The sequence below is a fragment of the Heterodontus francisci genome, chromosome 14 (genome assembly GCF_036365525.1).
Source record: "Heterodontus francisci isolate sHetFra1 chromosome 14, sHetFra1.hap1, whole genome shotgun sequence".
In the NCBI taxonomy this organism is placed as follows: domain Eukaryota; kingdom Metazoa; phylum Chordata; class Chondrichthyes; order Heterodontiformes; family Heterodontidae; genus Heterodontus; species Heterodontus francisci.
The window spans coordinates 81,190,636-81,218,526 of record NC_090384.1 but is presented as its reverse complement, the minus strand read 5'-3'; the positions used below and the strand labels follow the sequence as shown (position 1 = coordinate 81,218,526).

The window sequence follows — 27,891 nt, the reverse complement described above, 5'->3', positions numbered from 1 at the left end:
CTTTATCCCTAATTGGTTCCAAAATGTATTTTTCTAGGAAACTGTCTCAAATGCATTCTACAAACTCATCTTTCAGAATACCTTTGCCAATTTGATTGGTCCAGTCTATATGAAGATTAGAGTCCCTCAAAATGATTGCATTGTCTTTGTTACAAGCTCCAATTATTTCTTGTCTAATGCTCTGTCCAACAGCATAACTACTGTTAGGGACCTGTAAATTACTTCCATCAGTGTTTTCTAAACTTGTTATTCCTAATCTCCACCCATACTGATTCTACTTCCTGATCTTTTGAGTCAAGATCCTTTCTCTTTCTAAAGTATTTTATAAAGGTTCAGCATAACTTCCTTTCTTTGTACTATCTGCTCTATTAATAAAGCTAAGGATCCCATATGGTTTTTAAACAACCTTCTCAACATGCAGCCTTCAAAGATTTGTGTACATACACCCCAGGTTTCTCTGTTCCTGCGCCCACTTTAAAATTGTTCCATTTAGTTTATGTTGCCTCGCCTCATTCTTCCTACCAAAATGAATCACTTTCCACTTCTGTGTGCTAAATTTCATCTGTCATGGGTCTTCCCATTTGACCAATCTATGTCCTCCTAAAATCTGTTACAATCCTCCTCATTGTTTACTACATTTTTGAGTTTTGCATCATCTGCAAACTTTGATATTATGTCATGTATACCCAACTGCAGGTTTTGAATATATACCAAAAGAACAATGGTCCCAGTACCAACTGTTGGGGGACACCTTGTATACTACCCTCCAGTCTGAAAAACAACTGTTCATTACTACTCTCTGCTTTCTGACCCTTAACCAATTTTGTGTCCATGCTATTTTGATTTTGCTAACTTTGTCAAATGTCTTTTGAAAGTCCAGATACACATCGACCACAGTACCATCATTAACTCTTGCCATTATTTCATATTAAAACGCAGTCAAATTAGTCAAACACAATTTGCCTTTAAAAATGAATTCATGCAGATTTCCATTTATTAGCCCATAGTTTTCCAAATGCCAAATGGTTTTGTCCTGGATTATTATCTCTAAAATTTTACACACCGCTGACTTTAGGCTGACTGGTCTATAGTTGCTGGCTTTATCCCTCTACCTTTTTTAAACAGGTGTGTAACATTTGCATTTCTTCAGTCTTTTGTCAGACACCCATTTCCGAGGAAGACTGGAAGATTGTGGTTTGATTCTCCTGCAATTTTCCACTTATTTCCCTCAGTAACCCATTCAGACAGGGTGACTTTTCTACTTTGAGGACTGCCAACATTTTAACACATCCTCTTTATCTATTTTTATCCACTTTGAACAGGTACCCCCTACCCCAGAGCTAGTTCCAATGCCCCAGGAGCCTGAAACCCTCCCTCCTGCCCCATTTCTCTAGGTACACATAGCCTGTGTTATCCTAATATTCCTATACGCACTAGCACTTGCTACTGGGAGTAATCCAGAGATTACTACCTTTAAAGACCTTCCTTTAAGGACCTTCCTTTTAACTCCCTCCCTATCTCCTGAAACTCTGACTTCAGCACCTCAACCCTTTTCCTTCCCATGCCATTATTTCCCATTTGGACCATAATTTCTGGCTGTTCCTTTTCCCAGCCCCCCATAAAAATATACGTGCCCTCTCACTGATATCCTTTACCCTGGCACCAGGGAGGCAACACAATATGTTGGCAATTGCAAAAGCACTTGTCTGTCCCCTGACTAGCAAATCACATATGACCACTGCAATCCTACATTTTGGTGTGCCCTCCTGTGCAGTCCATTGCCCCATAGTGCCTCCAAGATGTGCTGTAGACAGCACTCCCCCAGGACCCCATCACACTCACTGGTCTGCTCATTGTATAAATGGGGCTGGGTAGGCTTTGCTGAGCTCTAAATGTAAACTTGAGAACTTACTTCTGTAAATCTGTTCAGCGGGACACGAGGAGCCCAAATAATGGAAATAATTGGATTGTTTAATATGAGAAACTGAGCAAAAGTCTGAAGATGATCGAATACTCCACTGATTTAAAAAATTACATTTAAAAACAATCATTCTGTATAATTTCAGATACCTTTTAACTTTTCAATTGTGTTTTTAAATTTAAAATTCAAAGGAAAATATCACACTTGGGTTTATCCATATTTAGCAAATGAACTAAATCATCAAACAATATCTGAATAGTCATGCTCTCATTTACTGAGGCACACTGCTCATATACCCTCCCCTCCAGCTCAGAGGTACACTCTCTCTTTCTCTCCTTGATGATCGTCTCATTACTTTCCTATATATACAGCTTCTACCTGATGCTGTTTCTTCTTGCTGGAAACATGAAACCAGGAATTCTCATTTGTTGCCTTTTCAATCAAACTGCAACCTCAGCTTTAAGCTGCATCCAAGGCCTGCAGCAAAGCAATCATTGTGGAGCAAAATATCAGCAACTTTTGTACCACATCCCTTGGGGCAGCGGATCTGAAGAGAAAGACTGTACAGATTTGTGTATAGTGCATACACCTAACTGCTACTGGGGGGCGGGGGGGGGGGGTGCGGTAAACCTAATCCTGTCCTCAAACTTCTGCCAGGGGCCAATAATGACGATGATGAGAAGTAAATCTGACCGGTTTCCTCCTCCCTATTTTTGGGCTGCTGGAGTCAATTCTAATACACCTGCTGCCACATGGATGAAATTAATTAACTCGCAGATTGAACTTAGGACATTCATGATCTAGGTAGATGAGCCATTCATGGGAGAAGCTTGTTAAATCATTGTGGGAAGTCTTTAATTTAATGGTTAGTCTTGTTAAAAGCATATAATAAAATGTATGATGACTTTTTTAAAAAGTTGAAGGATTGCAATAGGTAGTAAAAGTGGAGAATGAGGCATAAATATCCTCTGGAGTGGAACTGTGTCAACAGGCTGATTTAGAACTTTGTAGTCAAGTGCTTCTGTCAATTGCATGATTTCCCCTCCATGTGACTTTCTCAAATTTATTTTCTTTTTGCATGGAGCACTGAAATATCAACATGAAATAAAAGTACACCATATAAATGGAAAAGAACCATTTCCACCTGTGATCTCCTAATGTAGGACATATCTTTCCAGTGAATAGAGTTATGAATGGATTCCAAGCACCCATGCACATTGTGGTAACTTGTAAATGTTTAACTTGTTAAAGGTTTCAGCACACTTTTCTGGTTGTGCCTAACTGAAAAGTTGATTATTTTTTGTACACTGTAAAGATAATGAGAAGCATGAATGAACGGCAGTCTATTTGTAAGAGAAATACATCCAGACAGAGTTTAAGCATGAATAGACTCAGATTCTTAATAGCTGGGTGACGTAGTGGTGGCTTCACCCTTAGGATCTGGGCTCAAATCCAGCTCAGACGGATGGAATGAAAGTTTCTCTTGTAGCCTGTAAAGATCTCGTGTGGTTGTTCTACAATTCCTAATGGGTCTGTGCCTATAGCACAAAACTACTATTAATTTTATATGAATTGTCACTCAGTGAGGTCACAGAGTGGGTGGTGTTGGTAATAGATAATATTTCATGCTAATTTTTTTTATTCGTTCGGGGGATGTGGGTGTCACTGGCTATGGCAGCATTTATTGCCCATCCCTAATTGCCCTTGAAAAGATGGTGGTGAGCTGCCTTCTGGAACTGCTGCAGTCCTTGGGGTGTAGATACGACAACAGTATTGTTAGGAAGGGAGGTCTAGGATTTTGAGTCAGCAACAGTGAAGGAATGACAATATATTTCCAAGTCAGGATGGTGTGTGACTTGGAGGGGAATTTGCAGGTGGTGGTGTTCCCATACATCTGTTGCCCTTGTCCTTCTAGATGGTAGAGATCACGGGTTTGGACGGTACTGTCGAAGGAGCCTTGGTGAGTTGCTGCAGTGCATCTTGTATATGGTACACACTGCTGCCACTGTGCATCAGTCGTGCAGGGAGTGAATGTTGAAAGTTGTGCATGGGGTGCCAATCAAGTGGGCTGCTTTGTCCTGGATGGTGTCGAGCTTCTTGAGTATTGTTGGAACTGCACTCATTCAGGAAAGGGGAGAGTATTCCATCACACTCCTGACATTCTTTGTAGATGGTGGACAGGCATTGGGGAGACAGGAGGTGAGTTACTCACTGCAGAATTTCCAGCCTCTAACCTGCTCTTGTAGCCACAGCATTTATGTGGCTGGTCCAGTTCAGTTTCTGGTCAATGGTGACCCCCCAGGATGTTGATAGTGAGGGATTCAGTAATGGTAATGCCATTGAACGTCAAGGGAAGATGGCTAGATTCTCTCTTGTTTGAAATGGTCATTGCCTGGCACTTGTGTCGCATAAATGTTACTTGTCACTTATTAGCCTAAGCCTGGATGCTGTCTAGGTCTTGCTGCATTTGGACATGGGCTGCTTCAGTATCTGAGGAGTCGATAATGCTGCTGAACATTATGCAATCATCAGCGAACATCACCACTTCTGACCTTATGATGGAGGGAAGATCATTCATGAAGCAGCTGAAGATGGTTGGGCGTAGGGGACTACCCTGAGGAACTCCTGCAGTGATGTCCTGGGATTGAGATAATTGGCCTCCGACAACCACAACCATCAATAATGCAGTATATTATACTCTTCTGAGGGTGAGACAGAGACCTGTTGTTGGGGTAGAGTAGAGGGAGCTTTGCTTTGCATCTGCTTGTGTTATAACTGACCTGGGAGTGTTCGATGCTAACACCAACACAGGTATATGAAATGGAGAGAGTTCCATTCTCCAGCTTTCATCAGTAGCAAGACAAAAAATAGGAACTGAGGTACGTTTTAACTTTGGTTAGCTTTGCACCAAGTGCACTTATGGTTTAGTTGATTCTTCTCTAAATGTGGTGAATAAAAAAAGGTATCTTCATATCATATAACTTTTCAACAGTTTAATGTGTAGAAAATGTGGGATTAACGTCTTGTAAGCTGAAGAGTAAAACCTACAGTAAGATTCTTTCTCTAAACAAAGTCATTTAGAAATGTCAGTTATTTATAAAACATGTGAGGTAGGTCAGTTAGTTTTTTTTGTATACTTATTTATTCTCTTTCAGTTCCAGTGTGGTCTAATCTGTCTGCCGAGGTATAATTCTGATGCAGTTGAAGGTGAAAATCATATCATGTGATGTAGGACAAAGGCTAATGTAGACATTTTTGATGAATCGTTGAACTACTGGACTGTGTTTATAGGAGCTCAAATATTACAAGTTTCTTTTGCAAATTTCATTAGCTGGTATATATAATTAATAAATTAGTCTGGGAAAAAGAAAGACAATGTCAATGTCAAAGACTCAGTTATATCATTGCTTTTGTGTCCTGATACAATAGTTTTGTGTGTGTACTAACTCTAACCTGGGAGTATAAATTGGAATGAGATGAAGATTTGACTGAAGACCAGCCTAAAGGCAGTCCATTGTTGTGAGATGGTCTCCCATTATTCGAATTTCATACTAACCCCAGTGTCGCTAGTTCCTTTGTCACTGATCAGAGTGTGACGCTGGATCAGCTGTACAACAGTTCTGCCTGTCTCACTTTCCAGTTACAGGTCTGAGACTCATATTTACTGTTAGGTTACAGTCCAACTCCCACTCTCACGTTTTCATCAATGTGAAGTGGTTCAGATGTAAATTGACCCAAATGTCAATATAACCTGAAAATCATGTCCCAATCTGGCTTCAAGCACACTGAAACTGATCAGTGAGACTCCTTTCTTGTGTCAGCCAGATTAACTTAAATGGTCTTCTCTTGTCCCACATTTTCTTGTTTCTCCGAGAGGCTATCACAACCTGGTCTGAGTTTACTCTGATATAGTAAAACTCCAGTGCAACATAAAGCTTCCTTTTCTAAGCACCAAAGCTGTCTATCAGTCCACCTGGGGACTTTATTTATAACGTTTATGATGTGGGGTCGAAATAAACATGGATGCCTGTTCTCTCCTTTAAAAAAATGCTCCCGGACAGCAATGCACAAACAATGCACAGAATGTCTTTGTCACTGACCTCAGTTGGAAGCGATGTTGCCATGACATTGCACTGCACAAATATCAGCATCGGCGGTGGTGACTTCAGCCTTCAAGTTTTTGTAGTTAAGCATCATTCAACTTTCAATCATACTTTTGAGAATTCAGAATTCTACCGGAGACAGAGGGAGAGAGAGAGCAACATGGCAGGAGTGGAGAGAGAGGAGCACGGCAGGAACGAAGAGAGAGAGGAGCATGGCAGGAGCGGGGAGAGAGAGAGAGGAGCACGGCGGGAGTGGAGGTTTAAAAATCACACCAAACGCCCAGAGTCAGAGACAGAGAGAGAGTGGGAGGACCATGGTGGGAGTGGAGAGAGAGAGAGGAGCACGGTGGGAGCAGAGGTTTAAAAATCGCGCCATAGACCCAGAGTCAGGGATCAGAAAGAGAGAGAGAGGAGCATGGTGGGAGCGAAGAGAGAGAGAGGAGCACGGCGGGAGCAGAGGTTTAAAAATCGCGCCATAGACCCAGAGTCAGGGATCAGAAAGAGAGAGAGGGGAGCACGGTGGGAGTGGAGGTTTAAAAATCACACCAAATGCCCAGAGTCAGAGACAGAGAGAGAGTGGGAGGACCACGGTGGGAGTGGAGAGAGACAGGGGAGCACGGCAGAAGTGGAGAGAGAGAGTAGCACGGCGGGAGCAGAGGTTTAAAAATTGTGCCAAAAGCCCAGAGTCAGAGATAGTGACAGAGAGAGGGAGAGGAGCACGGCAGGAGCACAGAGAGAGAGGAGCACGGGGTGAGTGGAGAGAGAGAGAGAGAGAGAGAGAGGAGCATGGGGTGAGTGGAGAGAGAGAGAGAGAGGAGCACGGGGTGGGCACAGAGAGAGAGAGAGGAGCACGGGGTGAGCATAGAGAGAGAGAGAGGAGCACGGGGTGAGCACAGAGAGAGAGAGGAGCACGGGGTGAGCACAGAGAGAGAGAGGAGCACGGGGAGAGCACAGAGAGAGAGAGGAGCACGGGGAGAGCACAGAGAGAGAGAGGAGCACGGGGTGAGCACAGAGAGAGAGAGGAGCACGGGGTGAGCACAGAGAGAGAGAGAGGAGCACAGGGTGAGTGGAGAGAAAGAGAGAGGGGAGCACGGGGTGAGCACAGAGAGAGAGAGAGGAGCACGACGAGAGCACAGAGAGAGAGGAGCATGGGGTGAGTGGAGAGAGAGAGAGGAGCACGACAAGAGCGCAGAGAGAGAGAAGAGCACGGTGGGAGCGCAGAGAGAGAGAGAGGAACACGGGGTGAGTGGAGAGAGAGAGAAAGTGGAACATGGGGTGAGTGGAGAGAAAGAGAGAGAGGAACACGGGGTGAGTGGAGAGAGAGAGAGAGAGAGGAACATGGGGTGAGTGGAGAGAGAGAGATAGAGGAACACAGAGTGAGTGGAGGGAGAGAGAGAGAGAGGAGCACTGGGTGAGTGGAGAGAGAGAGAGAGAGAGGAGCATGGGGTGAGTGGAGAGAGAGAGAGAGAGAGAGGAGCATGGGGTGAGTGGAGAGAGAGAGAGGAGCATGGGGTGAGTGGTGAGAGAGAGAGAGAGAGGAGGACGGGGTGAGTGGAGAGAGAGAGAGAAGAGGACGGTGTGAGTGGAGAGAGAGAGAGAGGAGCACAGTGGGAGCACAGAGAGAGAGAGGAACATCGCAGGAGCACAGAGCAAGAGAGAGGAGCCCGTCGGGAGCACAGTGAGAGAGGAGCACGGCGGCTGGGCAGAGAGAGACAGAGGAGCACGGCAGTAGCGCAGAAAGTGAGAAAGAGGAGCACAACGGGAGCACAGAGAGAGAGAGAGAGAGGAGCACAGCAGGAACACAGAGACAGGAGCATGGTGGGAGCGGAGAGATAGAGAGAGGAGTATGGCGGGAATTTAGAGAGGGAGAGAGGAGCACAGCGGGCGTGGAGAGAGAAAGAGGAGCACGATGAAAGAGAGAGAGGAGCATGACGAGAGCGCAGAGAGAGAGAGGAGCATGACGAGAGCGGAGAGAGAGGAGCATGGCGGGAGCACAGAGAGAGAGAGAGAGGAGCATGGCGGGAGCGGAGAGAGAGAGGAGCATGGCGGGAGCGGAGAGAGAGAGAGAGAGGAGCAGGGCGGGAGCTCAGAGAGAGAGGAGCACGGTGGGAGCAGAGAGAGAGAGAGAGAGGAGCACGACGAGAGAGAGAGAGAGGAGCATGAAGAGAGCGCAGAGAGAGAGAGTGGAGCACAGCAGAACGCGGAGAAAGAGAGAGAGGGAGGAGCATGGCGGGAGCGGAGAGAGAGAAAGATGAGTGGGGCGGGAGCGCAGAGGGAGAGAGAGAGAGAGAGGAGCAGGGTGGGAGCACAGAGGGAGAGAGAGCAGCACAGCGGGAACGGAGAGAGAGAAAGATGAGTAGGGCGGGAGCACAGAGAGAGAGAGAGAGAGGAGCTGGGCGGGAGCGCAGAGCGAGAGGAGCACGGTGGGAGCAGAGAGAGAGAGAGGAGCACAGCGGGAGTGGAGAGAGAGAGAGAGGAGCAGGGTGCGAGCACAGAAGGAGAGAGAGCAACACAGCGGGAACGGAGAGAGAGAGAGATGAGTAGGGCGGGAGCGCAGAGAGAGGGAGAGAGAGAGAGAGGAGCAGGGCGGGAGCGCAGAGTGAGAGGAGCACGGTGGGAGCAGAGAGAGAGAAAGAGGAGCGCAGCGGGAGCGGAGAGAGAGAGAGAGAGGAGCACAGTGGGAGCGCAGATAAAGAGAGAGAGAGAGGAGCATGATGAGAGTGCAGAGAGAGAGAGAGGAGCACAGCGGGAGCGGAGAGAGAGAGAGAGAGGAGCAGGGTGGGAGCACAGAGGGAGAGAGAGCAACACAGCGGGAACGGAGAGAGAGAGAGATGAGTAGGGCGGGAGTGCAGAGAGAGAGAGGAGCAGGGCAGGAGCGCAGAGCGAGAGGAGCACGGTGGGAGCAGAGAGAGAGAGAGAGGAGCACAGCGGGAGCGGAGAGAGAGAGAGAGAGAGGAGCACAGCGGGAGCGCAGATAAAGAGAGAGAGAGAGGAGCATGATGAGAGTGCAGAGAGAGAGAGAGGAGCACAGCGGGAGCGGAGAGAGAGAGAGGAGCAGGGTGGGAGCACAGAGAGAGAGGAACATGGCGGGAGCACAGAGCAAGAGAGAGGATCCCGCCGGGAGCACAGAGAGAGAGGAGCAGGGCGGGAGTGCAGAGAGAGAGGAGCACGGTGGGAGCAGAGAGAGAGAGAGAGAGAGGAGCACGACGAGAGAGAGAGAGAGGAGCACAGCGGAACGCGGAGAAAGAGAGAGAGAGAGGAGCACGGCGGGAGCGGAGAGAGAGAGAGAGGAGCAGGGTGGGAGCACAGAGGGAGAGAGAGCAGCACAGCGGGAATGGAGAGAGAGAAAGATGAGTAGGGTGGGAGCGCAGAGAGAGAGAGAGAGAGGAGCAGGGCGGGAGCGCAGAGCGAGAGGAGCACGGTGGGAGCAGCGAGAGAGAGGAGCGCAGCGGGAGCGGAGAGAGAGAGAGAGAGGAGCACAGCGGGAGCGGAGAGAGAGAGAGAGAGAGAGGAGCACAGTGGGAGCGGAGAGAGAGGAGCACGATGGGAGCACAGAGAGAGAGGAGCACAGTGGGAGCAGAGAGAGAGAGAGAGAGAGGAGCACGACGAGAGAGAGAGAGAGGAGCACAGCGGAAAGCGGAGAAAGAGAGAGAGAGAGGAGCATGACGAGAGCGCAGAGAGAGAGAGAGTGGAGCACAGAGGAACATGGCGGGAGCACAGAGCAAGAGAGAGGATCCCGCCGGGAGCACAGAGAGAGAGGAGCACAGTGGGAGCAGAGAGAGAGAGAGAGAGAGGAGCACGACGAGAGAGAGAGAGAGGAGCACAGCGGAAAGCGGAGAAAGAGAGAGAGAGAGGAGCATGACGAGAGCGCAGAGAGAGAGAGAGTGGAGCACAGCGGAACGCGGAGAAAGAGAGAGAGAGGAGCACGGCGGGAGCGGAGAGAGAGAGAGAGGAGCAGGGTGGGAGCACAGAGGGAGAGAGAGCAGCACAGCGGGAATGGAGAGAGAGAAAGATGAGTAGGGTGGGAGCGCAGAGAGAGAGAGAGAGAGAGGAGCAGGGCGGGAGCGCAGTGCGAGAGGAGCACGGTGGGAGCAGAGAGAGAGAGAGAGGAGCAGGGCGGGAGCGCAGTGCGAGAGGAGCACGGTGGGAGCAGAGAGAGAGAGAGAGGAGCGCAGCGGGAGCGGAGAGAGAGAGAGAGAGAGAGAGGAGCACAGCGGGAGCGCAGATAAAGAGAGAGAGAGAGGAGCATGATGAGAGTGCAGAGAGGGAGAGAGGAGCACAGCGGGAGCGGAGAGAGAGAGAGAGGAGCAGGGTGGGAGCACAGAGGGAGAGAGAGCAACACAGCGGGAACGGAGAGAGAGAGAGATGAGTAGGGCGGGAGCGCAGAGAGAGAGAGGAGCAGGGCAGGAGCGCAGAGCGAGAGGAGCACGGTGGGAGCAGAGAGAGAGAGAGAGAGAGAGGAGCACAGCGGGAGCGGAGAGAGAGAGAGAGAGGAGCACAGTGGGAGCGGAGAGAGAGAGAGAGAGGAGCACGATGGGAGCACAGAGAGAGAGGAACATGGCGGGAGCACAGAGCAAGAGAGAGGATCCCGCCGGGAGCACAGAGAGAGAGGAGCAAGGCGGGAGTGCAGAGAGAGAGAGGAGCACGGTGGGAGCAGAGAGAGAGAGAGAGAGGAGCACAGTGGGAGCGGAGAGAGAGGAGCACTGCGGAAGCGGAGAGAGAGAGAGGAGCACGATGGGAGCACAGAGAGAGAGAGAGGAGCACGGCAGGAGTGCAGAGAGAGAGAGAGGAGCACGGCAGGAGTGCAGAGAGAGAGAGAGGAGCACGGCAGCAGTGCAGAGAGAGAGGAGCATGGCGGGAGCGGAGAGAGAGAGAGGAGCACGGCGGGAGCGGAGAGAGAGGAGCACAGAGAGAGAGAGAGGAGCACGGCAGGAGCGCAGAGAGAGAGGAGCATGGTGGGAGCGGAGAGAGAGAGAGAGGAGCACAGCGGGAGTGGAGAGAGAGAGAGGAGCATGATGAGAGCGCAGAGAGAGAGAGAGTAGTACGGCGGGAATGTAGAGAGAGAGAGGAGCACAGCAGGAATGGAGAGATGGAGCATGACGAGAGTGGAGAGAGAGAGAGGAGCAAGACGAGAGCGCAGAGAGAGAGAGAGGAGCACAGTGGTAGCGGAGAGAGAGAGAGAGGAGCAAGGCGGGATCGCAGAGAGAGAGGAGCACGGTGGGTGTGCAGAGAGAGAGTAGCACAGTGGGAACGGAAAGAGAGAGAGAGGAGTAGGGCGGGAGCGCAGAGAGAGAGAGAGGAGCAAGGCGGGAGCGCAGAGAGAGGAGTAGGGCGGGAGCGCAGAGAGAGAGAGAGAGGAGCACGATGAGAGTGCAGAGAGTGAGAGAGGAGCACGATGGGAGCACAGAGAGAGAGAGGATCCCGCCGGGAGCAGAGAGAGAGAGAGAGGAGCAAGGCGGGAGTGCAGAGAGAGAGAGGAGCATGGCAGTAGCACAGAAAGTGAGAGAGAGGAGCACAGCGGGAGCACAGAGAGAGAGAGAGAGGAGCACGACGGGAGCACAGAGATAGAGAGAGGAGTATGGTCGGAGTGCAGAGAGAAAGAGGAGCATGGTGGGAGTGGAGAGAGGAGCATGACGAGAGCGCAGAGAGAGAGAGAGGAGTACGGCGGGAATGTAGAGAGAGAGGAGCACAGTGGGAGTGGAGAGATGGAGCACGACAAGAGAGAGAGAGGAGCATGACGAGAGTGGAGAGAGAGAGAGGAGCATGACGAGAGCGCAGATGGAGAGAGAGGAGCCAGGCGGGAGCGGAGAGGGAAAGAGGAGCATGACGAGAGTGCAGAGAGAGAGGGAGAGGAGCACGGCGGGAGCGCAGAGAGAGAGAGAGGAGCACAGAGAGAGAGGAGCGTGGCGGGAGCACAGATAGAGAGACAGGAAGCACGGTGGGAGTGCAGAGAGAGGGAGAGGAGCATGGTGGGAGCGCAGAGAGAGAGAGAGGAGCACGGCAGGAGCGCAGAGAGAGAGAGAGAGATGAGCACAGCGGGAGGGCAGAGAGAGAGAGAGGAGCATGGCGGGTGCACAGAGAGAGGCAGAGGAGCACGGCAGTAGCGCACAAAGAGAGAGAGGGAGAGGCGCACGACGAGAGCACATGGAGAGAGAGAGAGGAGCACGGCAGGAGCGCAGAGAGAGAGAGAGGAGCACGGCGGGAGCACAGAGAGAGAGGGAGGTGCACGGCGGGGGCACAGAGAGAGAGAGAGAAGAACGGCGGGAGCACAGAGAGCGAGAGATGAGCACAGCGGGAGCGCAGAGAGAGAGAGGTGCACGACGAGATGCAGAGAGAGAGAGAGGAGCACAGAGGGAGCACAGAGAGAGAGAAGAGCAGGGCGGGAGCACTGAGAGAGAGAGGATCAGGGCAGGAGCGCAGAGAGAGAGGAGCACGGCGGGAGCAGAGAGAGAGAGAGGAGCACGGTGCGAACAGAGAGAGAGAGAGGAACATGGCGGGAACAAAGAGAGAGAGAGGAGCACGGCAGGAGCACAGAGAGAGAGAGATGAGCACGGTGGGAGCGCAGAGAGAGAAAGAGAGGAGCACGATGAGAGCGCAGAGAGAGAGAGAGAGCAGCACGGCGGGAGCACAGAGAGAGAGAGGTGCACGGCAGGAGCACAGAGAGAGAGGGAGCTGCACGGCGGGGGCACAGAGAGAGAGAGAAGAACGGCAGGAGCACAGAGAGCGAGAGAGGAGCACAGCGGGAGCACAGAGAGAGAGAAGAGCAGGGCGGGAGCTCAGAGAGAGAGAGGAGCACGGCGGGAGCAGAGAGAGAGGAGCAGGGCGGGAGCGGAGAGAGAGAGGAGCATGGCGGGAGCGGAGAGAGAGAGGAGCATGGCGGGAGCACAGAGAGAGAGAGAGGAGCACGGTGCGAACAGAGAGAGAGAGAGAGAGGAACACGGCGGGAACAAAGAGAGAGAGAGAGGAGCATGGCGGGAGCACAGAGAGAGAGAGAGATGAGCACGGTGGGAGCGCAGAGAGAGAGAGAGAGAGGAGCACGACGATAGCACAGAGAGAGAGAGAGCAGCATGGCGGGAGCACAGAGAGAGAGAGAGGAAAACGGCGGGAGCACAGAGAGCGAGAGAGGAGCAGGGCGGGAGCGGAGAGCGAGAGAGGAGCATGGCGGGAGCGGAGAGAGAGAGGAGCAGGGCGGGAGCGCAGAGAGAAAGAGGAGCATGACGAGAGTGCAGAGAGAGAGTGGAGCACAGCGGGAGCGCAGAGAGAGATAGAGAGGAGCACAGCGGGAGCAGAGAGAGAGAAATGAGCAGGGCAGGAGCGCAGAGAGAGAGAGAGGAGCACAGCGGGAGCAGAGAGAGAGAGAAAGGAGTAGGGCAGGAGCAGAGAGAGAGAGGAGCACAGCTGGAGTGGAGAGAGAGAGAGGAGCACAGCGGGAGCAGAGAGAGAGAGGAGCACGGCGGGAGGGCAGAGAGAGAGAGGAGCATGACGAGTGCGCAGAGAGAGAGAGGAGCACAGCGGGAGCGGAGAGAGGGAGAGGAGCACAGCGGGAGCAGAGAGAGAGAGAGAGAGAGGACCACAGCGGGAGCGGAGAGAGAGAGGAGCATGACCAGAGTGCAGAGAGAGCGAGGAGCATGGCGGGAGCGCAGAGAGAGAGAGAGGAGCACGATGGGAGCGGAGAGAGAGAGAGGAGCAGGATGAGAGCGCAGAGGGAGAGAGAGAGAGATGAGCTCGGTGGGAGCGGAGAGAGAGAGGAGCATAACGAAAGCGCAGAGAGAGAGAGAGAGGGACACGGCGGGAGTGGAGAGCGAGAGAGGAGCAGGGAGGGAGCGCAGAGGGAGAGAGAGAGAGGAGCACGGCGGGAACGGAGAGAGAGAGAAAAGAACATGGGAGCACAGAGAGAGAGAGAGAGGAGTACGGCGGGAGTGCAGCGAGAGAGAGAGAGAGGAGCAGGGCGGGAGCTGAAAGAGAGGAGCATGGCAGGAGTGGAGAGATAGAGAGAGGAGTACGGCAGGAGTGCAGAGAGAGAGAGAGGAGCATGGCGGGAGTGGAGAGAGAGAGAGGCGCACGACGAGACCAGAGAGAGAGAGAGAGAGGAGCATGACATAAGGGGGCTACAAAGGGATATAGATAGGTAACGTGAGTGGGCAAAGATCTGGCAAATGGAGTATAATGTGGGAAAGTGGGAAATTGTCCACTATGGCAGGAAGAATAAAAAAGAAGCATATTATCTAAATGGTGAGAGATTGCAGAGCTCTGAGATGCAGTGGGATCTGGTTGTCCTAGTGGATGAATCGCAAAAGCTTAGTATGCAGGTACAGCACATAATTAGGAAAGCTAATAGAATGTTACTGTTTGTTGCAAAGGGAACTGAATACAAAAGTAGGGAGGTTATGCTTCGGCTATACAGGGCATTGGTGAGACCACATCTGGAGTACTGGTCTCCTTATTTAAGGAAGGATGTAAATGCATTGGAGGCAGTACAGAGAAGGTTTACTGGACTCATATTTGGAATGGGTGGGCTGTCTTACGAGGAAAGATTGGACGGGCTAGGCTTGTATCCGCTGGAATTTAGAAGTGTAGGAGGCAACTTGATTGAAACATATAAGATCCTGAGGGGTCCTGACAGGGTGGATGTGGAAAGGATGTTTCCCCTTGTGGGAGAATCTGGAATTAAGGGTCACTCTTTAAAAATAAGGGGTTGCTAATTTAAGACAGAGATGAGGAGAATTTTTCTCTCTCAGAGGGTCTTGAGTCTTTGGAATTCTCTTCCTCAAAAGGCAGTGGAAGCAGAGTCTTTGAATATTTTTAAGGCAGAGGTAGATAGATTCTTGTTAAGCAAAGGGGGTGGAAGGTTATCGGGGGTGGGTGGAAATGTGGAGTAATCAGTGCAGCCATAATCTTATTGAATGGCGGAGCAGGATCGATGGGCCGAGTGGCCTACTCCTGCTCCTAATTCATATATTCGTATGTGAAATATTTTCATCAAACTTGATTAAAGGTAGCCAGACCCAAGTAAAGTTACAGAAATCCCTGAAAGACCCTTAGTTATATTAATCAGGAGCTGCACCCATTTGATTCTGCTCGCCAGTGGAAGTGGTTTTGCTGTCTGTACCGGGGAAGGGCTGGGTGATGGTGTGGGAAGGTTTCAGTCAATCATGCTGTCCATGGCCTTGAAATTTTGCAATGCCTTCATTATAAATCGGGAAGATCAAATCTGAATTTACACAACTTAAGTCATTGTATGTTATAAAAGCCTTAGCGCTGGATGAGTATCGATCAATTTTCTATTTCAATCGATAATTCATTTTTCGTAACCGGAAAAGATGTAAACTGCGGTTAGAAAGTTATCAAAAGACCTATATGTTTATTTGAATAATTTTTGATAAACACCTGAATAAGTAGCTTCTAAATCTTATCGAATGATGATCAGCTCTGTTTCCGATTCTCCGCAGCAGTACAGGTGATTGCATAGCCTAATATATTTAGCAATAATGGACAATCTCATTGGTTGTCGCTGAAGTGTCGCATCTTTGCATTATTTCTCAAACGGTACCTCTCGTTTGGTTAAAGTACTTGGTTGACAGTTATTTTGTGCTTTAATCGTCTCCTTGTTCCCAGGCAGCAGGGGGTGCGTTGGATTCCTGCTTGACTGTACCCGTGAGGACACAAACATCCATCATAGGAGTGGGTAGCCGTGCAATGCACAAAATCAGAACACAGTGAGCATGTGATTCATCCCAAGCTATGCAACTGACCACATCCAAATGTGCTATACCAGCTATCTCAGGGTTACTGTTACGTTTTGACGGGTATACTTGTTTTCAATTCTTTACGCATCATTTCGATTATGATACCGAAATTGCTCTTTTGCGAAAGGTGATAACAAAAGAATTGAATACTATTGTCCCTCCTTTAATATTGTACAGATAATTTGGCTTGAGATCTTGGTATTTATCCAACAAGACAATTTTGTTATATCAATCATTGCACCATCATGGATTCATTACAGTATCTTGTAAGGCGTCAGTCCTGTAATAAGATTTAAAAGGGAGATATGACCAAAATCTTAACATTCTTGTGTCAAGCTTTTTTTTCTTCTGTTGCTTCAATTAAAAAAAAACTCCTTCGGTATGTAGAAGCTCCCAACTCATTATGGACCCAGTACCACAAGCCTGTCTGGTTTAGTTCATCCACACAGATGAGAAGAATTCATTAATAAAAGCTTCAAGCTTGGAATGTGGAAATATTCGTAAATCTAGAGCCAAGAAATTCTGCGTTGCTCCCCTACATCAAAACGAAAGCTCTTGGTGTTGTGGAAACTTGCACTTTCTACAGTAACGTTAGTCTGGGGCCGAGGTTTCTGATGATTTTAGAGACTACCTATGTAACCGTACAGCACGAACTTCAGCCAATGGCAAGGAGGACCGCGTAGTGTCTATCTGAGAAAGTATTTACCCTTTGAACTTCACGAGGTAGCTGCATATTTATTTGTCGCCGCATTACAAAATGCTGACGTTCGGTAAAGTTATGAGCAAACGAATAGGAAACATACGTTTTATTCCAGTAGCGCGATTGTTGGACAAAATGGATTGGTTCAACCTTACTAGAATTCTGTTGTGGGTGGAAGTAGTAATATGTTTAACGGTTAAATAATTGATGTTGTTAGAAAGCTCTAAAATGCAAATAGTCTACTGTGCTATAGACAAAAGAAGATTCAAACTGAATACTTTGGATTAAAGAGCAGCTATAGTGAAGCATCAATAAAGCGATGTTCTAAATTAGTATTTACTTTAATGGATAGTAAATACATTCCTAAGATACTCTTAACTAAAGTAGTTGGAGTATGTCTGGCCTATTTACGTGAAAAGTACATGGAATCCAAATGTGTCTGAAAATTTCCAAAATGTTGTGGCAAAGATGGATTGTAACCAGTAGGCTGATTTTCCGTAGTACAGTTTGAGATTGGGACAATAAAATTAGATGACTGATTTCCACAAATGAGCTTCGAAGTGTAACCTTTACGTGCCGTTACCTTACTTAAGTGCAGTAATCCTGATAGTTGTTTTATATTGTATCTAAATAGTCACGGATTTATTTTGAAATTAACATGCAACAGAATTGAGCTCGGACAGTGTATTTGTTCTAATATAATCGAGTGCATTCTGATGTAAATTTGCTTCCTGGCCAGATACATGGAGATATTTTAGCCGCACTTCCGTGAACCATGAAGCAAATGCCACCCCGTTTATTATGTCTTTTCTTGTTGTGTAATGTTTTAAGAATACTTAGACAAAAACGTTCGGATTCCAGAATGCCACATTCACTGTGCACTTGGATTGTTTATCATTTGTTACTACATACTGCTCACATTCAATAGGAGGGAAGTCTCTAATTCAAGCATTTAGATTTGTTGTAAGATGGCTAAAAAGTGAACATTGATTTGATGAATTAACGGTCGTTGTTATGTATGTATTATATACGTTAATTAGGTTACAAGGCTGGCCCAAAAAGACGAAATTGTGATATTGATTTATTTTAAAATATGTACCTTTCAAAAAACATTTATCTGCTACAGCAGCCCTCATTCATGCTTTCATGCTCAACTATTCTGTTAGCCTACCGGCTTCCATCCTTCACAAATTTGACTTCATCTAAAACTCTGCTACACATATTCTAACCTGCAACAAGCCCCACTCCCCCATCATTCCTGTGCTCGCTGACCTACATTGGCAACTCCTCGAATTTATATTCTTATCCTTCTGTTCAAATCCCTTCATTGCCTCGCCCTTCCCTATCTCTGGAACCTCCTCCAGCCCTCCAAGGACTCCGCGTTCCTCCAACTCTGGATTCTTATACATTCCCCCCCCCCCCCCCCCAACACCCCCCCCCCCCACCATTTCCTCAACCCCTCAATGAGGGAGGGGGGACATGCTTTGACATCCTAAGCTCTTGAATTTTCCCCCCTCCACAAACACACACACACACAAACGTCTCCGTCTTCACCTCGTTCTCCTCGTTTGAGATCCTCCTTAAAATTACATCTTAGCTTCCAGTCACCTGCACTAATATATGCATCTTTAATTGGGTGTGAATTTTTGACTTCGTATGTTGCCGTGAAGCGCCTTTTGTCGTTTTCCTGCGTTAAAAAACGGCTATGTAAATGCAAGTTGTTGTAAAACAAAAGCACGAGTACTTGCAACGAAAAAAGTTGAGAATTTTCTGCAGAGAATAAATAGGCATTTCTAAAAGCAACAAAACTACGATCCTATTTTTTGGAAACTGAAGTTGCTACATTCAACTATGAATTAACAGTCCTGCCGATTTTTGCTTTGTTTTCATTGCAACATTCCGGAGAATTGTCATTTAAAGAACCGATCAAAAAAAGTAGCTATCTGGGGTTTAATCTTTTGAAATCGGCGTATGGTGCTGTATCATCTGCACATTTCTGTCATTAATTAGTGATATGTCTGGTAACTAATTGTACACCTAGATGTTGTGTGGTGCAATATAACAGCCCGATTCTTCCAGTCACACCGTTCTCATCAAGACGGATAAAGCAACAGCGTGTAGGAAGCATATTCCTGTTATATATTAGTGGTAAATCTTCACTACAATGTTTTGCGAATGGCTTTCTGAATATTCAAAATAGACGAGGATGGAGTTAACTGTAAAGTATTGCACAGTAACTAAAAACACAAGAGCAATGTTGCCGGGGATCTCACTCAATAGAAAGTGACATTGACTCTATTGGGAGAGTGATTGTCACTCATCAATACATCATCAAGTTGCTCCAAAAGAAACACAAAGTTAATCTTTTTAGTATAAAACATTCAAAAGCACTCTGTTCTTTCACTTTCGCTTGAATTGAGCGGTGTTTGTTTTGCAACCTGTGGTATAGGGGTCAGCGCACGGCACCTTTTGTTAGAGTATTTACTTCTCATTTTGTGAGAGAAGGCAGAGTTTTGCTTTTTAATGTGAGGTTGGGGCAAGAGTGCCGAAATGCTTCTCCGGATGGCTGATGAGTTGAAGGTGGGAGCTGTTAGCGGCTGCGCGCCGTCCTCCGCCTGTCCTGGGCCACCCAGCTGATGGATGGGTTGTTAATATAACCTGGCACCTCTCGGCTCGGGGCGCCACTTCTTCATCAGCTCGGGCTCTTTGAGTTATTGCCTACAGTGTACTCGCATGGCAATTTAATGGGAAGTGGAAGATAGCACAGGTGCATTCAGAAGGGAACTGTATCGGGGACAGGAGAGCAGCGTCGGGTCAATATATTGCATAGTGTAGTCTCACACGAGTGGCCTTTATTGTATTACAACTCTCCTTTGTACTTACAACCAACCCTTGTAACAATACAGCGTCCTCTAGTACAACGTGAGTCCCGTCCCCTAACTCAGCGCTTTCACTTCGGGCCGCTCCTGTTATCTAACTCTCCTTCATTATAGCTATTTTCACTTCTTATTGAATTGACTCCGCGAATGGTCTACAGCGCCATCAGTGCCTAATGTACTTCACAAGGCAGACAAAAGCTAACGGTAAAACTACGTTCACTGGTCTGCAACGATGACACATACACACTCTGCCTCTCCACGGTCTGTCTCGCCAAACAACAAAGGGAAAATAGTTGAGTAAAATTCACCATTGGAAAAAATGCTATTGTGATGACTCCACAGAACCAATCTTTTAAAGCATGAAAGTTACACTTTAGATCCACTCAGCGAATATTCATTTTTTCCCCGATAAAAGTAGAAGTTTGTATACTTTAAGAGTCACGAGACGAAGTTCCCCCAAGGGGTGACTCACCGTAGCAGGGGATCAAGGCGCCGTTGTGGCTGGCTTCTTGAATCTTGTTTTGCGCCGGAGACTTGGCGGTCCTGCCTGCACTCTGCATATACAGATATTTGTTAAAGGCGCTGTCGCCGGTGGGGTTTTGAACGCTGGTGTCCAAAGGCTCACATTCCTGCTGGAAGGGGGTCCTCGACTTGTCACCGTAACTTTGGCCTTTGTTGGCCAGGAAGTTGGAGCCGAACTTGTCACTTGGCTGGAATGTTCTAAAAGGAGAGTCCTGATGCTCTCTCGCCTGCGGAGCTGGGTTATAATATGAATCCATACTCGCTATATCACAATAAGACACGCAAGTCTCCCCGTTCATTCCTAAAAAGAAGTTTCGAGTTCTTTACAATAGGGGATCTGGCAGGTCCGCAGCAGGGAACTTGCTTGCACACGATTGGGAATCGCGGAGCGTAGAGGGGAGCCGACTTGAACTCGAGTCCTTTGTGGGTTTTTTCGTGAGAGGCAGGGGCTTGCAGATGTAACAACTCACTATATCCCAGACCCTCAGCGTCTCCCACCTCTTCCCCCCCCAATTAATATGTAGATCAGATAAATGGGGAGGTCAGATCTCCTCAAAAGAAGGGACAATTAAACACATGACAGTAATGTAATTAGGAGATGAATATATATCTGTTCTTATCTTAAAATCCAACCGGGGCCAATTTAATGTGCACGCTGTACTTGATTTGCAACGCCCTTGTTGAGTACTGGCTTTGTCTGAACATTGCAGCCCCGTTGCATTTTATGATCATTTTTACAATGGTAAAATTACACACAAAAGAACCGGCATAAGAGAATATGGCACTGGTATTTAGTTTAATTCTGTAAAAAAAAAATTGTCGTTTATACATCAGTGCTTAATAGGGAAACGATCTGAACTGGATATTGATGTGAAAACTACACATACATTATCACAAGGAACTGGCACCAAGAGTAATCGTCATCAAATTAAGAACTGCAAAAGTGAAATTGGAACATTTTTCTCACCTCGCCATTCTACTCGAGCAAACATTTTGTAACAGCTACTTACTTTCATTGATTGCCAACATCAAATTTCGTAACTACTCTCATGATAAATCATTTCAGCAAAATGCTACTTTTGTTAACGGTCTGCGATCACCCCTGTGTTTCTCAGTTACAATATACTGTATCCCTCTTTGAAACTCTTTGAAGAACCGGTTCAGACTCTCGTTGCCGGACCACGACAATGGGAGAACTTGCCTACTCATCACTTTTTAAAAAAAAACTTTTTTGTTGCCTTAAATAACCCTGAGTCTTAATGAAAACCACCTCAGAAGTTCCGATTTAAACTTCCTTTTCCTTCATCCCCCAGACAATTCAGTGTTAAGAGGCAGTTTCTACAAAACCCTTGGAGGAAGCTCGCAAACATCTTTAACAAATTTGCAGGTCCGCTTTTTTTTGCTAATATGCTATAACGTGTGTATTTATAATGACCTAGACATAAAATAAAATTTTAAAAAACTGTGTCATTGCACTGTAATACAAACAATAGAAGGTTCAGAATAATGTCAAAGTTGAAGAAATCATTACTTCAATATTGTAATATATTTTGGAGAAATATGTCTAATGATCGAGGCATTACTATCAGATTGTTTTCAGATCATTAAAGAGCTGAGTGCAGCGGAAGATCTTGGTGGTTATTTTACTGGTCAATAAATTCACACTCGCAAAGGAGCCAGATAGAAAATGCAACACAGATGAGAATGTCCGCATGAAGGAGTTTTATTTGAGTGCTTTTACTTTGTATTTGTTGCATCTATTAAATTTGAATGTTCTGTGTTCATCCTCCATTTCCACCCTGTTGTCAATCTCTGCCATTTTAAAGTATTCCCGCTGATACACATTTTGGAATTAGTTCTTTTTTAATGATCTTGGTGATTTCCCAACGGGTGCAATTCTTAAATCCAACTACTGTTTCCATCTTGCATCATTTCAGCAGATGTTTAGCACCTTCTGTTGCAATTGTCGCTTTTTAATTCAATAATTTTAAACGCAATTTTCCGACGAAGGCAATAAAATCCATTGAAAAGATTAAAAATCACAAACCACGTTCTTGTCTTCAAAGAGTAAAATACTATGAACTGCAGGGCCCAGTTTTAAAAAATGCAAATCCCTTTACCGATACGTATAACAGCTGAGGAAAACCAACCACAACATTATAACAGTTTTATATCCCTTATAAATCTTCGCCATTAATGGAAGACTAACAAAGGAATATACCCCTTTTCAAAGTGAACTTTTTTTTAAAGGTGCTTGTTAAAATATAGTTATTTGAAGCTCACGGCACAAGTAATATAAAAGACTATTGAGCCTATGACCAACAGTACAACCATTCGAGAAAATAGTGCAGGTTCTCTCCTATATTTAGAGTCACAGTGAACTTGGGAGACTTTGAACCAAGACAAATCTTGTTATGGTAAAATGCAGTCTTGTGTTCTTTGTTTTGAATCGCAGTTCAATTACGTGTGCTTCCACATCCTTCTCCAAAACAAATAAAATTTAAAGCCTGACAAAGAATATGAGCACTCCGAGGGTTAAAACTATACAAGCAGTGTATAGATTTGTCGGGAACAAGGACTTTATATAACGGCTACATGCCAGCTTGAGTTGGGAGGCACACTATAAAATTCTTTTGTATAGCGTGACCTTTAAAACAAATTTATCTAACATGAATGCTCATCACATGAATAATCAGCAAGAGACTGCACATCTTGTGCGGCAATCCAGTCAGGTGAATTGCCTGCAATATGAAGCTATTAACTTTTCTTGTAGTTATATCTTAAACAGTTCTGCATGTATGCTTTCAAAATCACATTAATAAAATGTAAGTATTTGAACTGTTAGATCGTGTACTATTGCAAGAACCATTCAAAAGTAACAGAATATATTGTAAATTATAATCTTTGGAGTTCCTCTTACAGATTCGATCTACTGATTGTAGTCTTAGTTCTCTGTTGTTTTTCGCTCCACCCGGGACAGGCAGGTATCAAACCATGTGGGACACGAATTTATTTTAGAGATTTTAGTACAACGCCACTGTAGTGGAAATTGAACAAAATCCACTGTATTTGGACACAGGGGTGGGCGGGGGTGGGGACTTTGCTTTCAACAGAAATGTAACCCTAATAAAGCAAAATACCTCACAATAGATCAGGGTCAGTCATGTTCTCCTTGTCGGTAAATGGAATAGAAAAACATCACTCGTCTGTTATATCCTTCCCTCATATGTGACAAACATTGGATATTAAACCGGATTATACCAGAGTTAATAACAGTTAAGATGATAAGGCAACCGTAAGGATGTGGTAAATGTGTTCCTTTGAAAAAAAAATCGGCAATGATTTAAGTATCGATTAATTTATTCCCTGAGTTCTTCATGTTACTGCATTTAGGCCAATACTAAAAGTGCAAAAATTATGTTAATTGAATGTCTAATGCTGCATATTATGTTGACCTCAGAGCTTAAAGATCCTAGAGGATTTAGTTATCCTCAGGATTCTCTAAATGGTATTACAGTTACCGTTTTATATTGATAAGGAATATAACAGTCCCCAAAAGGTTAATGATATGCTTGAGATTGTAAATGTCAAAGAGGCAATGAAATATGCAAGCTTTGATTTAAATGGCATGTATTTGATGCGATATATTATAGAATCTTGAATCATTGAACGATTGAATCTTCAGCAAGGATGCACATTTAAAGATGAATAATATTGAAAGATGGTAGGTAGTTATTCTGGTTTCTGATGGCACTGTGCTCTTTATTATTATTGCACATGCACTCTTAAAACAAAACACATATTGTGGAACATATGGGATTTACCTGCTGAATGAATTGCAACGAAAGGCATATATTATGTGTTGAGTGATGTTGGCGTTGCAAATAGACATTTAAAGGTAGTAAGTGCATCTCTGGGCGGAATCACATACGAAGTGTTTATTCTATCCGCATATCACTTTGTTTTATTCACTTTTGGAAACCAAAATATTATTTTTCATCCTGTTTTATTTCATTAAAACGCTCAGTATAGTAGTTAGAATTATTAGTTGGAGCACCTTTGGCGCACAACCCTTACCTGAACCTCAATGTAGAGCTTCTCTTGTCGATTGGGCTATGTTAGTTACATTAATATACGAATTGTGGGTTAAAGATTCATTAAAAAACTAGGCGGTGGTATAGAAGGGACCTTGTTTCCGGTCACAATGTGTTGAATCTGAAGAGCAAGGACAAATTTCTTGTTTATTTCTGTGGCGGGGGCGGTGGTGGGGTGCTCTCCCCAAAAAAGCATGCATTGTTTTCCAATTAAATAATCTTTATTTTCATAATAAAATCGTAATTGCGACAGTACAATAAAAAAGCAATGAACATAATATTCATGGTTTGGTAACTGTTGATATTGTTTACCCGTGTTTATTAATGTTATCAATTAACTTTTTCTTAAAGTTGGTGTTATACCAAAGAATAATTTTGATTTTGGAGCTGTCTGCACATTTTCAAGTATTTAAGACTCCATTGATTACTTGACGATTAAAAGCCAAATTCACTGACCTAATTGTCCGTGTAGAATATAAATTGTTATAATTTGACATAGGCAATTATAATTTGTGAATATATATAATATTTATATTCTTTGTCTCCAATATAACCCGAATTTCCTCAACAGCGATCGTTTTCCTGCATGATTTCCTTGAGATCGTCATTTTGGGGAACGGACAATAATGTCACTTGAAGTCCACTTCCATTGCTAAAAGCCAGGTAGTCTACAGATTACAGCATTAGATAAAACATACTTCAATATTTTACTCTAAAGTTTAGAGACAATTTAGGTTAATTGTCGCTAAAATGTTCTTTTAATGCGTTTACTTCATTAATTGTAAATAATATAGTAATATGTTGGAATATATTTGATTTTCTATGATACTGGAACCAATTTCAGCCACTCATTAACATTAAATTGTCTCTCGCTTAAACAAAATTGCAGTCAGTGTCTGTAAAACTAACCTCTTCCCCTGTTTATTCAGTTGCGTTTTTTACCCGAGGAATCTTCAAGTATATTATACTACGTTTCTATATTCTGTTGCCATGTTCCCCAGCATTATTGTGTTCTCACATATTTCATGCACTTTTCAGTAGTAATACACAGAACCCGATGTGGATGCAGTTGGTATCACGATAGAAATTGAATTTTGAGTAAATACTGATGCCGTGTGTTGTCCAGTTGTCATGATAGTGTTACACGCTGCGCAGTTGGCGACAGAAACGTCAATAGAATCATTTGAAAGTGTTGCTCACACAGCGAAAAATTTTGAAAAACCTGCGATCTTCAACACTATCGATTCCGTATAGAACTATTTAAGGATCTGAGGGGACATGTAGGAGATCAGACTTGAAAAGGTAAAGCAGTATTCAATTGGGATGCGAATGGTCGTTTTTATATGGCTCTTGCATATATTTTATATAGCGTTGTCTTTAATAAACTTTGATATGGATAATTACTGTCACTCAAAGTTTACATAAAGCTAACACAATTTACAAGTAACTTCCATAACCAACTGATATTTTGTCCAGTTTGCATTCGAATGCTGCAGTTAATAGAAAAATACTATATTTTAATCTAATAGGAGTTGATCCTCAATTATCTAAAATCAAATAATAAAAGACCAGATTTTTCTGTGACCTGCAGTCGGGATTCCCTTTTTAATCTTTTACGGTCCTAATAATTTAAGTGAGTATGAGAGGTTTTCTCTCCAGCCCACAGTGTCACCCTTAATTTCTTATAGATCTATAGTTGTAATTGTGAAGATAGATTAACAACATACCTTTGCAGCATCACATTACTATACTTAGTTAACCTAGCTATAGGGACAGCAACGACGTTGATGATGTCCTATTTCCATTTCTCTATAAGTTAAATTTAACAGCAGATTGAAATATGTTGCTCCAAGTATTGTAATTCAAATTAACGGAGGAGTGTATTTTAAACGAAAAATTTAAAGCTTTTGTAATATGGAAGACGATGATCTTCGGTGCTTAGGATGGAAAATATGGAGATATGTATAATGTGGGTAGAATGAAAAAGGAAAACTGCTATTAGGAATAACAGCTTTTTGAGGTCATGACTCGTGATATTGACTATACATTATGCTTTACTTTATCGTTCAAAATGTCAGCAAACATGGATTGTAGTACGTTGTAGCGTTCGCACCCGAATCATCCACTTAGCAACGAGATCGGCGTTATTCGACCACCCTGCACCCAGTATGATACACTCAGTAGCTGGCGCAGTTATCAGATTGTTCTACACCTAGTACCGTACACTTGGTGACAGATACTATCACAGCATACTACACCCAGTGTCATACACTCAATTAGCGCGGTGATCAGACAATGCTGCACCCAATGTCATTAGAACACACTACAACCAGTAACCTATACTCAGTTGTACATTTTGGACTAAGCCCAATATATACACTCAAGTGATTATCAGACCGTCCTACACCCATTATCATGTGCTCAGGGCTTTGATTACACCCTACTGCACTCAATGTAACAAGAACATAAAGAATGGGACCAGGAGCAGTCCATACGGCCCCTCGAGCCTGCCCCGTCATTCATTAAAATCATGCCTGAACATCTGCAAGAACTCTACTTTCCCGCCCTATCCCCATATCCCTTGATTCCCTTAGTGCTTCCCCACAAAAAAAAGTTTCCCTCCACCGACGTTAGGCTGACCGGCCTGTACCTGCCGGGTTTATCCCTCTCCCACTTTATACTCAGGGTTGTCATATACGCTGTGACGGTATTTTTATCCGATTCGACTAGAACCAGTATCATACACACAGCAGCATGAATGGTGCATCTCAGGTATACATATACTCTATTTCTCAGATTCCTCAGCGAGTAACTAAGCCGTATAGATCAGGAAGAGCCCAGGTTTTAGTTTTGGTCTGTGTGGATTTAGATCACTTCAGCCAAACGTGCGTAGGGTAATTGGGAAAATGGCTCATGGTTCCTGTCCATATAATGTCAGGTGAGGAGAGGAACAAGCTGGAGTGTGATTTCCCTCCCTTACCCTATTGCTGATCAACGAACACTGTCAAGGCTGTCAAAGCTCACACACGAATCAACACACGAGGATAGGGGCGAAATGAGAAAAATATATATACTGAAGAATTGATGTTGTGACATTCCATCATTCACTGAAGAGGGCAATGGTGATGTTTTAGTTATGTGATCAATTGTATATAGGTCCTGCATTTATCACTGCTTTCATTTATCACTAAGGCAAATGACAAGGTTTGATGAAATGCACTAATATAAACTTGATTTAATTCGGTAGGACTATTCTGTGCAGATACTAATTCTAGCATGGATAACACAAAAGTTAAAAAATTATTGGAATTTGTTCAAGCGTGAGAGAAATAAGACCAGCTGTGTAATTAATCTACTCGAATATCAAGTGTCCTATTCAAGATTATATTTTGGGAATACATTTGAGTCCCCTTTGGATTGAACGCGGAGCAACTAATTTTATTTCAGCACAAGTGCTGACAATAAACTAGAAGTTCGTTGCTCTTGACGAGTGGAAAGTTCGCAAAGTGAAACATGAAGGTGTTTAAGCCAACATAGGCTTCTAATGCCCACACTGTATCAGTGTTTCCATTCTGCCTTAGATAACTCGGATGAACTCACAGGGGGAATCCTTAAAAATATATATTTTTCACTTTTTATTGCTTTGGAGACCATATAGTCAAGTATTTCATTCTAAAGTGGGACTAGAACCTCTAATTACAAGACGCATAGTTCCAGAATATGTTTTTACCACCTATTTCCGCATTGCAATCGGATGAATTATAACTGAATTTAGCCATGATTAGTACAAACCGGTTTTTAAAAAAAACAAATGTGATTTTGAGGGGACGGTTACTTGAGTGTCAACATCACTCGAACCTTAGTCAACTCTGTTTCCTTTCAAGTGTGTAGCCGAATGATTCATGCAAGATAGTCTCCAGAAAAGG

The 27,891-nt window shown here is 45.3% G+C and overlaps 1 protein-coding gene across 1 annotated transcript in view; it reads right to left on the bottom strand.

Annotated features, from left to right (window-relative positions):
- alx4b (ALX homeobox 4b) overlaps positions 1-20,170 on the bottom strand; it is a 55,242-nt gene extending 35,072 nt beyond the window's left edge. Inside the window, exons 1-2 of the mRNA XM_068046473.1 lie at positions 19,822-20,170; positions 14,427-14,447 (exon numbers count right to left, since the gene is read on the bottom strand). Of these exons, the coding sequence (XP_067902574.1) occupies positions 14,427-14,447; positions 19,822-20,170 (370 nt within the window). The remainder of the gene's footprint in view (positions 1-14,426; positions 14,448-19,821) is intronic.
- Between the last annotated feature and the right edge of the window lie 7,721 nt (positions 20,171-27,891).